The sequence below is a fragment of the Sceloporus occidentalis genome, unplaced genomic scaffold, assembly GCF_023333645.1.
Source record: "Sceloporus occidentalis isolate IW3139 unplaced genomic scaffold, rSceOcc1.0.p SCAF_146, whole genome shotgun sequence".
Taxonomy (NCBI): domain Eukaryota; kingdom Metazoa; phylum Chordata; class Lepidosauria; order Squamata; family Phrynosomatidae; genus Sceloporus; species Sceloporus occidentalis.
In genome coordinates this window covers 1,461,546-1,473,787 of record NW_028317126.1, presented here as the reverse complement: position 1 = coordinate 1,473,787, position 12,242 = coordinate 1,461,546, and the positions used below count along the sequence as shown (strand labels likewise).

At 40.7% G+C, this 12,242-nt stretch overlaps 1 protein-coding gene across 3 annotated transcripts in view; it reads right to left on the bottom strand.

Moving 5' to 3' along the window:
* LOC149280826 (gastricsin-like) overlaps positions 1–8,856 on the bottom strand; it is a 29,732-nt gene extending 20,876 nt beyond the window's left edge. For all 3 annotated transcript variants that reach the window (XM_089500062.1, XM_089500061.1, XM_089500063.1), the window contains exons 1-4: positions 8,801–8,856; positions 7,054–7,210; positions 6,854–6,971; positions 4,612–4,730 (exon numbers count right to left, since the gene is read on the bottom strand). In XM_089500062.1, the coding sequence (XP_089356188.1) occupies positions 4,612–4,730; positions 6,854–6,971; positions 7,054–7,210; positions 8,801–8,856 (450 nt within the window). The remainder of the gene's footprint in view (positions 1–4,611; positions 4,731–6,853; positions 6,972–7,053; positions 7,211–8,800) is intronic.
* Positions 8,857–12,242: the final 3,386 nt, after the last annotated feature.

The window sequence follows — 12,242 nt, the reverse complement described above, 5'->3', positions numbered from 1 at the left end:
CAGTGATGGACTGGCCAAGCATGTCTGCAGACCTAAACCCTATTTAGCATCTGTGAAGCATACTCAAACGGAAGGTGGGAGGTCTCTAACATCCAACAGCTCCGTGATGTCGTCATGGAGGAGTGGAAGAGGACTCCAGTGGCAACCTGTGAAGCTCTGGTGAACTCGATGCCCAAGAGGGTTAAGGCAGTGCTGGAAAAAAGTGGTGGCCACACAAACTATTGACACTTTGGGCCCAATTTGGACATTTCCACTTAGGCATGTACGCACAACATTAGGGAGCGTGAGGTCTGTCACTTTAGACCTCACTTTACTACTCCCTAATAACTATGCACCGGCAAATAATGACGTCATCCATGCGCTCGGCAGCAATAGCCGGCGCGTAGTGATGAGGGAGTAGTAAAGCGAGTGAAGTGACAGACCTCGCGCTCCCACCGCAGGAAACAGGATGGAGGCAGAAGACAGAAGGCAGAAGGATGGTGGATGGTGGAAGAGGTAAGAGATGGGGAGAAAAGGGGTAAGGGCAGTGTATTTATGTGTTTGTAAGCTTGTGTGTGTGTATGGGCCGGTGTGTGTAACAGCAGTATAGGTATTTGTTAGCTGGTGTGTAAGGCAGTGTATGTATATATATATATGTGCGTGTAAGGGCAGTGTACATGTGTATGTGTGTGTGTAAGGGCAGTGTACATGTATGTGTGTTTAAGGGCAGTGTACATGTATGTGTGTGTGTGTAAGGGCAGTGTATGTGTATATGTGTGCGTGTGTAAGGGCAGCGTACGTGTATATGTGTGCGTGTGTAAGGGCAGCGTACGTGTATATGTGTGTTTATGGAGAGGTCTGTGTAAGGGCCCTGTACATGTATGTGTGTGTTTAATGGCAGTGTACGTGCATATGTGTGTGTGTAAGGGCGGGATATGTGTGTGTAAAGGCAGTGTATGTGTATACGTGTGTTTGTGGGCAGATGTGTGTAAGTGTACTGGGAGGGAGGCTAACATTAGCCTTTTTTCATTTAAAAAAATCTCTGCTGCTGTGGATTACTCTTCCAATGATACTCAGCCAGCATTATGGTGGATACATGGCTGGCTGAGAATCATGGGAATTTTTGTTCACAGCTAGCATCTGCAGCTTTACTGTTGCTGCACTTCTTATCATCCAGCATCATGGAAGTAGTATGTCTGGCTGAGCCTCATGGGAATTCAATTCAATGTGTTGGTTATATTTAATATGCATTACTGCTGACAAAAACAAAGTGTGTTTTAAGTGGCGATGCGAGCGCGACATTGTAAAGTGCAATTGCTTGTATCGGTGAGTTCCGTGAGATTTTTTTTTAAAAGTGTCCCTCTTTCACATTTTGAAATGTTGGGAGGTATAAGACATTAATGGCTGTGTTTTGAGTTATTTTGAGGGGACAGCAAATTTACACTGTTATACAGGCTGTACACTCACTACTTTTCATTGTAGCAGAGTGTTATTTCTTCAGTGTTGTCACATGAAAAGATATAATAAAATATTTACAAAAATGTGAGGGGTGTACTCACTTTTGTGAAATACTGTATACAGGCCTGTATTTGCCGGACTCCTCCCTATTGGGTTTCTTGTGAATGGGCACAACTTTTGCTAATTTCCCTTTGCTTTATTTCAATCTGTAAAACTGAACATATATATATTAATTGAGACAGTCAGCTAGTCCTTAATCCCCTTCTACATACACTCCTTTTGTTTTTAATCTAATTAATCCTTGTTTCACTTTCTTTTTATCTCCCCTTTTTACTGACTGGGCAATTCTTTCTTCTGCGTGTGTTTTGACAGCTCTTATAATTTGCTTTGCCTTTTTCTGCCTAATCTTATAGATTTTTCTATCTTTTTCACTTTGAGTTTATTTGTACTTACTAAATGCTCACTTTTTTTACTATTCTGGCCACTTCTGCACAGTACCACAGTGGTTTGTTTAAATTTTTTGCTCTTACTGACAAGCTTAATACAATTTTGTCTTTGCCTTCAATAATTTAACTTTTAAATATTCCTATTTCTCCTACACCCTATTTAAATTGTGCCAGTCTGATAATGACTCCTTTACACATATTCTCATTTCAGAAAAGTCAGCTTTTCTAAAATATAAAACGTTTGTTTTTGTGTGGTGCGACTCAGTCACTGTTCTTATATTAAATCACACTGATTGAGGATCATTAAATCCCTACAGTACTATCCTATATCAAATGTCCTTTTGTGAATACTAAAATCTGATATGGCCTCCTTTTGAGTTGGCTTCTCAGCTACTTGTTTTAAATATAATCAGAGTAGGGAATTAAGAATATCTGTACTCCTGGCACAACCAGCTGCAACTGGACATGATTATAGCTTTCTCCTTGAATGTCATTTTAGCTATTTCCTCAGCTAGTAAATTATCTAACTCTTCTACTTGTCCACACCTACACAGGTTAATGTACTTTTATCAAATTGTAGTGTAACCCAAGCTGACTCTATGCTATCCTCACTAGCTTGTGTAAGGTTACATTTTATTTCTACATATAGGGCAACCCCTCCCCCTTTCTTGCCCTCTGTGTCTTAAACTGTGAGCATTTGTAGACATGTCCTTAAGTTTGCCATTTAACACGCATACTGCAGACATGGGCGTAGGAACCGGGAGGGACGGGGGGGACAGATCCCCCCCAGTAACTCATGCGGGTGGGGGCGATAATGAAGAAATCCCCCCCAGGGTCCCCCAATAGAAACGCCGCAAATGCGGCCCGCGAGACCTCGAGGTGCGACCCGCGTAAGATCGGCAGCCAGGGCAGTGAGCAGTGATGCTCAAAATGAGAAACACAGAATCAGAACACAGAAACTCCCTATATCCCTAAAATTACCTTTTAGGACTCTCCATCTTCCTTTTACCATGTCATTGGTGCCAATGTGCACTATGGCAGCTGGATTTTCTCGAGCACACACTAGAACACACAGACATTGATTCTAACTCTTTAAATATGCTCACATATATATGTACATTATATGGACAAAAGTATTGGGACACCTGATGATTACACCAACAGGGACTTTTATGACATCGCATTCTAAATACATAGACATTAATATGAAGCTAGTCATCCGCCCCCCCCCCCGCGAAGGAGACATACTAAGACATTTTGGACAATGCTATGCTTTCAACTTTGTGGGAACAGTATTGGAAGGTCCTTCTCTATTCCAGCATGACTGTGCCCCAGTGCACAAAGCAAGGTCTATAAAGACATGATTGGGCGAGTTTGGTTTGGAAAAACTTGACTGGCCTGCACAGAGCCCTGACCTCAACCCCATCGAACACCTTAGTATATATATATACATTATATGTGTATATATATATATATATATATATTATATCTATATATGTACTGAGACACACACAGATGCTGGACACCACATACTAACACCTTCACACTCACGCACACACCAAATACCGTACTTGCTCGATTATAAGATGAGGTTTTTTTCAGAGCAAATGCTATGAAAAATACCCCTCGTCTTATAATCAGTGTCGCCTTATAATCAGACCTCAAATAGGTCTGACTATGAGACGACTAAGATCCAGATCCCCCGCAGAGCTGCAAGGGACCTGGATCCTCCTGTCTCCGATTCAGGCTTTTTCTTTTTTCCTAAATTAATATTCAGATTTGGGGGGTCGTTTTATAATCGAGCAAATACGGTACTAACACACACCCCTCATGGAAATGCCCTACGCTAGCAAACACTATATAGTAACATGTACACACATGCTCACACCATACACTATTACATACTCTATCCCCATGCAGTAACACACACTCACTTTGACACCATACACACTTACTCAAACACCATACACTTACACTGTGCTGCTGCCACCTCTACCTGACCTCGCTGGGTGCCACAGATACTGGGCATCTGTATCCAGTGAGAGGTCTCTTCAAATGTGTACCCTCTTCCCCCACCCCCCTTACTATGTCTATGCAGGAGATGTGTTATTTTATATACAAAGAGGATCTCATTAGAACCCTCTTGCAGCATTACGTAATCTGCTGGCACTATATAAATAAATGTAATGCTACAGAGCCAGTGTTGGAACTGACATATAGTAGGTATATCACATGGTAGGAGATGTGTTCAACTGAAAAATAAGTAATACACAAATAAGTATCTCACATCAGAGGCAAAACATTTTGGACCACAAAGGAAGGGAGCTGCAGCTCTAATTTCTATTTTTATTTATTTTGAAAGAATACATATTATTTAGTTGAGGCTGTCAGGGACATTGTACTGTGATTTTGAATGCAGTAACTTGGTATTCATGTGGCTATTTTGGATGACTCATTCCTGCTCAACTATGACACTGTTCTAACTTGTTATGACAATGCTAATACTAATGAGGAGGAGCTTTTTTTGTGTAGCGTGCACATATTTGTTTTCCTAGTATAGAATGTTTTGTTGCAGTTATATGTATGTGTGTAGGCCTCTTGGAAAATAGAATTATTTTAAAACAGAAAAGTAGACAAAAAAAATATTGGTAATGAAAACTGTCCCATTTTCCTTTTAAAGACACATTTTATCCCTACCGTCCTAGAAACATAAATGCAAGTTACTCACCGATACTGTGTCATAACCAAAGACACCAGTGACACTGCCACTTCCATAAGACATGGAAAACTGTTGGCCATTGGAAGTATAGGTGGAAGATTGGCTGGGGTTAAATAGGTTGTGATTGCCTGCATTTAAAAAACAATATGCGTTGGTATCTTGGATAATCATATTCAAAACCATTGATGGCAAAAGTATACCTTTAAGTAGACTTAATATGGCTTAAATCAGCTTGATCATACTATAAGCAGCTTGGGAATTGGTGATCCCAAAATTCCCTAAAGCTGACCAACAAAGTCAACACAGCCACTATCTGCTTCTAGGACATGGCTATTAACACAGTACATACTATTCTTGTCCACCCTCCCTTATTTCTGTTTAGTCTAATTTAGTCTATTTTAGTCTAATTTAGTCTATTTCTGTTTAGTCTGTCCTACCTTAACATATAAACAGGGACGCCGCTATCTATAGGCAAGGTAGGTGCTGGCCTATAGAGCAGATCTACGTGGGGATGTCTCCTTTGCCGCAGTACAGAGGAGGACTGCCGTGGTGGGTGCGTGAGGCCTCTGTCTCACTGCTCCCTTGTGATGCCGGTGATTGATGCTGAGGGGCAGAATACGACATCATATGCCAGTGCTCAGCATGGAAGCCACTCTCATTGCGACAAAACAGTGAGACAGTGGCCTTGCGCTCCCATGACAGGACCTCTGCAAGGTAACTGATGGGGAGAAAGCGGATATATATATATATATATACACCGAGAAAGGAGAGAGAAAGGTAGATAGCAAGACAGGGGTAAGATAGATAATGAGAAAGGGGAGAGATAGTAAAAAGTGGAGTGAATAAGTCAAATATATAGCGGAGATATAGAAGAGAAGGGGCAATGAGAAAAAAGAAGAGATGGGAGAAGAGGGGGAAAGTGAGAAAGAAAAGAGATGTAAAGAAAGGGGAGAGATAATGAGAAAGTTGAGAGATGGAGAAAAGTTGCAGGGATAACATGAGAGGAGAAAGATAATGAATAGGGGAAGGGATAGGGAGAAAGGGGAGAGAGAAGGAGGAGAGATGGTGACAAAGGGGAGAGATAAAGGAGAAGGGGGATCAAAGACAAGGTAGATAAATAGAAAGTGAAAGTGAAAAGGTAGGGACAAATGGGAGACCTGAAGAGAAGTAAGAGACATAACGAGAAAGGGGAAAGATAAAAAGAAAAGAGTGATAATGAGAAAGGGGAGAGATAAATAAATAAAGTATGTGTGTGGATGCAAAGGGCAAGTGAAAGCCAGGATGTTTATCTGTAGGGGTAAGCGTGACTGTGCTTGTGTATATATGTGTGCATTGGCAGGCATTTGTAAGTGCAGAGTATATGTGTGTGTTTTGATTATGTAGTCTACCCATTACTTTTACTGTTTTTGTCCTAAAGGGTATAAAATGAATAAAATGAATAAAGGATGCCGATGAACCAGACTGAGAGCAGCCTGACTGAGAGGAGCCCTAAGACTCCTGTGGACAAATCCTGTGGATGCAATCTGGGCAAGTCCCATGTCTTTGTGTAATCTGGTTGCTGGAGCAAATCCTGTTGGTGCAATCTGGGTGGTGGGCAACCCCTGTAGATGCAACCTGGGTGATGGGAGAGTCCTGTTGATGGGATATGGGCAAGTCTTGAGACTGTGAGCAATCTGGTTGCTGGGGCAAGTCATATGTGTGTAATCTGGGTGATGGGGCAAATCCTGTGGATGTAATCTGGGTGATGGGGCAAATCCTGTGGATGCAACCTGGGTGCTGGGCAAGTCCCCGACACAGAGGAGATGGAGGCAGCGCTCTAAATGAGGAAGCTTCACGAAAGCATCCTGCCATTCCAAATGAGTGATGCAACGGCTAGTGTGCCAGAAAGCTACTTTTTTATACATCTAGATCCTCCCAGCTCCAGGACCGAGGAGAGATGGAAACTTAGATGCCATCAACACAGGGGTGCAAGTCACGTGTATGATGCACTCACATGACTCCACCCCCAAGGGTAGGATACTAGGAGAACTAAGAAGCAGCAACATGAGGTTTTGCCTAAAGTGGCAAAAGTCCTTCCACCAGCTCTACATATAGGCACCATCTCTTTTTAGGATTTGATTTAATCCTTATAATTTTTCTGTTGCACAAGTTGCAGTTCCTATCTCTCAATAATTTATTGCCATTGCCATAAATAAAGACTGCAAAACTTTATAACTTTAAAAATGCTACAACACATTGAAACAATACTTACCACAAGCTGCACTTTGACAGTAAGTTGATGGCACCCACAAGTTAGATGATCCAGTGTCAAAAAGAACCAGGAAGTTCTGAGGTGGTGTTCCAATGCTGATCTCACCATAGTAGTAAGTCTAGAAAGAGTGTAGAGAAGAACTGAATATGCACACCTTTTAAATGGTCATAGCAATGTACCTATACCCATGTCTTACTCACATCCATGTACATCGGCTCATAGGCTACAGCAAAATCATATTTCTGGTTGAAGTTGTACTTCAGGGCAGGATCTTTCTTGTGAGTCCTCATGAATTCATTCAAAATTCCTTTTTCCCGCATAGTTTCTCTGGCTGACTTGTATCTTTTTAGAGGAACTCTTTAGACAAAAGTGAAAGAGGACAATGAGACAAAGAAGGACAGTTTCAGGAAGGTGTTAAACTATTTTTCACTGGGTCACTGTGGTTTCTTGAGACTGTTTTTGTGCTGCATTTCATGTAATATTTTAGTGATTTCTTACCCACTCTTCTTATCACTTGGCCATTTACTTTTTATATATCCATGTTTCCATTATAAGATTTGATGGAGATATTTGAGAGACCTATATTCTTGAGGACAAGAATAGTCTATGTTCCACTATAGATATCTGTTGGGCACAAATATAGGTTGTCTGATGGTCCTTTAACAAAACTGGAAGCTTGCAGCAACCCAGTTGTACTAATATACAACCAGGTCAGTCAGATTGTCCACGTGTCTCAGCAAGCATAGAAAATCCATAAAGGTACATATGCAATAACATATTGAATATTTCAATCTGTCTTTTCTTACTTAAATCTTACCATTGAAGTCCACTACTCTATTTGCAAAAGGTCATAATTTTATCAAGAACAGATCAAATCAATAAGACTTATTTAGGTTTTGTTCTGCCCTAGGCATAACTAAACTCATGCACTCCCTAATCTTAATTTGCCCACCACTTGCTGCCCAGGCCACACTGTAAACGCCACATTTTCCTCATTTGGTCTCTGCACCATATCAATTTTTTATCTATTATTTTAAAATATTATAATCTTTAATTAAAATCGCCCATTTTTATCAAGATCAGTCCTCCATGTCAACTAAACTAGATCACAAAATCACAAATGCTCAAATTGGTTGAATTAGTATATTGTTGGTCCATGATGTGAGCATTATGAGTTTAACAGCAACCACTGTTACTGTACATTCACACGCCATTTGAGCCATACATCCTAAGCAACCTAACCGTGCCAACTTCATCCCCACACAGCTTAACAGTGCCAACTTTGACCCCAAACATCTTAACAGTGTCATCTTTGTGTCCAATCAGCTTGTCTCTGACATATGTCTCCAAATAGCTTAACAGTGCCTTCTTGTGCCCAAAAAGCTTAACAACAGAATCTTCCTGCCCATACATCATGCCCCTGCTATCATTGTCCCAAAACAGCTTCCCAGTGCCATATTTGTCACTAGACAGTTTGTCTCTGCCATGTTTCTTCCCAAAAAGCTTAACCGTGCCAACTTTGTCCAGCATGAACATGCATGTGTAAGTGGCTGTCCTCGTGTTTCTACCTTTTTGCGGAAGTGCACCAAGTGGCCGATAATGTAGATAGAAAAAAGAGAGGTGCAGAAATACTCCTCTTTTTCCATGAATCTATCCAGAATGAACCACGCGAACCATGTAAGGGCTGGCTCTGGGTAATGGCCGCTTATTATGCCACCCCCTGTAAGGTGCCACTCTAGACCTAGTCTAACTCATAGACACAATAGTGAGAGCAAAGTAGGCCAGGGGCAGACTAGGAAAACATGTTGCCTGGTGCCCCCTGATTCATGCTCCCCAGCTGTCTGTAATACCTGGTGCTACAAATTACCCTGGTGAGGTTGGTATCTAACTATTTCTATACCTATGATTCATGCACGGGAGAAAAAAAATCCAGTGGCTTATACTCACCTCACCAGCCCCTCTGCCAGATGGAGGCAGATAAAGGTAACAACCAACCACTTCATGTTTCCTCTACTTAGTGGAAGATGAAGAGGTGACAAGGAACTTGCTCTCTCTTATAGTGGAAAAATGCCCCTATGTGCTTCACCTCTCACCATTTCTACCAATGAAACATCTGATCTATCTGTGCCAGAGATTTCCAGGTTAGTTTCCAGCAGTTCTATGATAAGAGATATTTGCCTAGTTGTGACAAAAGGACACATACCATTTTGTTGCCAAAACCAATGTTTTCTAATCACCTTCACATTTGGTATTGTTTTTCCCTGAAGTCTATCTTTGTTCGTTGGATAAAGTGGACGTGGAAAACTCAAACCTCAATTTTATGAAGTTCCAGATCTGGACCTTCAGCTCCTAAAATACTATTTCTGAAAGGTAAGTAACCAAGGTAGTTTATTCTGTTTTATGGTGGTTGAAAGGAGCATTCAATGTGCTTGGGGGAGGTGCTCAGCTTCTCCTCAAAGGTTAATGAAAAATTGAAAAATTTGTTTTCTAAATGGGTATTAATCCTATCATTAATTTTGGGTTTCTCTGTTAATTATGTCCTTTAAATTATTCCAATCAATGTAAAGGGCCTGAATAGTTCTGAAAGCCAAAAGTGTCCCATCTAAAGCAAAAGACTTTATAAATAGACTGTTTATAGGTGACACATTTTTCTAAGCTCAAACCACCAAATATGAAATCTAAAGGTGTGTCCATTTTGATAGATAAAAAAATAGTCTGTTTGAACTAGTAGACAAATTGGTTTACCACCAAGTGTTTTATTTTCATGGTTGCCAAATTCAATTATAATGATCTTGCTAATTTGTATCACATTTAAATGTTTTAGATCATCCAACTAATTATAAGACAAATACAACATGAATAGACACAAATGCAGCTTTTAAATGATCATTTAATATATTGAAGTTAAAAAGTTCATGAAAACCTATGTAAAAAAAGTTATTGCCCCCTAAACTGGTTGTGCCACCCTTGGTCGCAACAACTGCATTCACGTTTCTAAAAACTGTCATTGAGTCTTTTACACCACTTTGGAGGAACCTTTGCCCACTCTTCTTGGCAGATTTATTTTAATTCAGTCACAGTGACATTTTCAGAGGATTTTTCGGTATGGACTGCCTTTTTCAGGCATCTCAATCAGATTATAATCAGGACTTTGATTATGCAACTCCAAAGTGTTAATTTTGTTTCTTTTGAGTCATTCAGAGGTGAACTTGTTTGTGTTTACTCTGTTTATATTTGTCTAATGTTTAAATTAGTTTGATTATCTGAAATATTGGGAAGGGGCAAATATTTTTTCACATCACTGTAAACATATTGTATGTTGCAAGACACTGTTAAATCTACAGCGGGTTTCAATATTCGGTCAGACCATGCTCCAGTGACTGCTTCCTTTCAAAAGCAGTTTCTGATCTCAGGGGGATCTTGAAATGAATCAGGTCACAACTAAAAGGATATTATTAGAAACCAATTCCAACTCTACAAATATGGTGTACGCAGAAGTAAGTGATAAGAGTGTGTTTAATACAGCAAGGATCATGTATTAAAAGAGCTAGGCCAATTTAGGAAGTTAGAACAAAAACATAAAGTTATCAGTGCAACCGACATAAAATTACATATGCAGAAGATGTTTAAAAAAAAAAAAAAAGAAAACACACTTCTACCGGTAATAAAGTGGGCATTTTGTAAGCACGCAAATTTGTCCAGCCTTCCAGGAGCATTTTACACGAGTTCCTGTGAAGCTTTTATAATCTAATACCTGTGTGCAGTGCATGACGGAATCAGTGACAGGGGCGAGCTCCTTGATTTTACAAATTATATCTTGTGAGTTTTTCAAGGAAAACATAATCTATGCAAGGAATTGTGGGGAGTGGAAAAAAAGTGGAATCTCGATCAGAGGGGTGTAATACTCTCCAGGAGTCAAAAAGTTGGTGAGAGTGGAGTAGAAAAGACAAATCAGAGCCTAATTTGAGTGAGTGATTGTCATGAGGGGGTCTGCTCTGAGTCGTGCTGTCAAGTTGGGGGTGCAGGGTTGCATTAAGGTCACCACAAAGGATCACCTGACCTTGCTTATATTTGTCTAACTTTTGGAGAAAGGAGGAAAAAAATGTTTTCTGAGCAGTATTAGGAGCGTGAAAAAAAACTATTGTGTACTTTATCGAGTTGATCATACATACTAGTATCTGCCCCACGGGTCAAAGCTTTTGTGTAATAATGATAAATGGTTAGAAAGTAAAATTGAAATACCGGCCGTTTTAATCATGGCCATGGAGTGGAATTGCCAAGTATATCGTTTACAAAATAATGGAATTTTGTGTGATTTTTTAAAATGAGTCTTTTGGGCACATATGATGTCAGTTTTGAGTTTTTTGGCTTCACTCCAAAGGAGGGTGCGTTTCTGAGGTGTATTGAGGCCTTTGGCGTTTATGGAGAGTAACTTAAGTTCAGCCATTTAGTGAGTGAACAGTGGAAAAAGGACCCGCGGGGGCGACACCCCATCTAGGGAGAGGGAAAGCAGCAGGGCCACACCCGGCCGACACAAAATACATTGCACTGTGAAGATTATCCAAGGCATGTGGAGCACAAAACAATAAAATACAAAAATCATATATGAAAAACAATAAAAACAAGAACAAACTTTCCTTTCGGAAAACAGAAAGAAAGTGCTAAGGCTGTAAATAGCACTAAGGGGGTGTGAGGTAAGTCACAGAAAAGACTCACTCAGTAGGAGTCCGCTCAGTCTATGGAGGAAGGGATTAAACCTATATTAAAGGCTAATAAAGGTCTGCTTCCCAGGACCGGGGTTGGAGATTTTAACGAACTGGGCACCGGCTTGTATGTGAGAATGATGGTAATTTAAAGTGTAAAGTGTGATGTGATGAATGCCTCGCCGGGATCGGCATTAAGGGAGGAGAGGGAGAGGAAAAGGCAGAAGGCAAGGACTGAATTTAAATGATGATGGAGGCACATATGTGTAAAAGAAAAGTGGGTTCAGCCGTATGGCAAGGAAATTTAAAATGTAATATAAAGAGCGTTTTAACTTATCATTAAGCGATTGAGGAGGAGGTCTGCGTCTCATCAGGTGTTCACCAACCAGTCTATTCGCAATTTCTTCGGGGGAGAGGTGGAGGATCTTCAGTAGAGTCTATGCCCCACGTTTTCAGGAGGGCAAGGCCTTCTTCCGGCGAGTTGCAGACCGTTGTGGACCCGTTTCTGGAGACCAGGAGGCGGATGGGGTATCCCCAACGATAGGGGATCTGATGTGAATGCAGAAGGCTCGTAACTGGTGCAAAAGATCGGCGTCTTTGGAGGGTAAATTGAGAAAGGTCTGTGAGTAGCAGTATATTTTGATATCGAGGAGGTAAATCCCGTTTACGTCTGGCGGATTGCATTA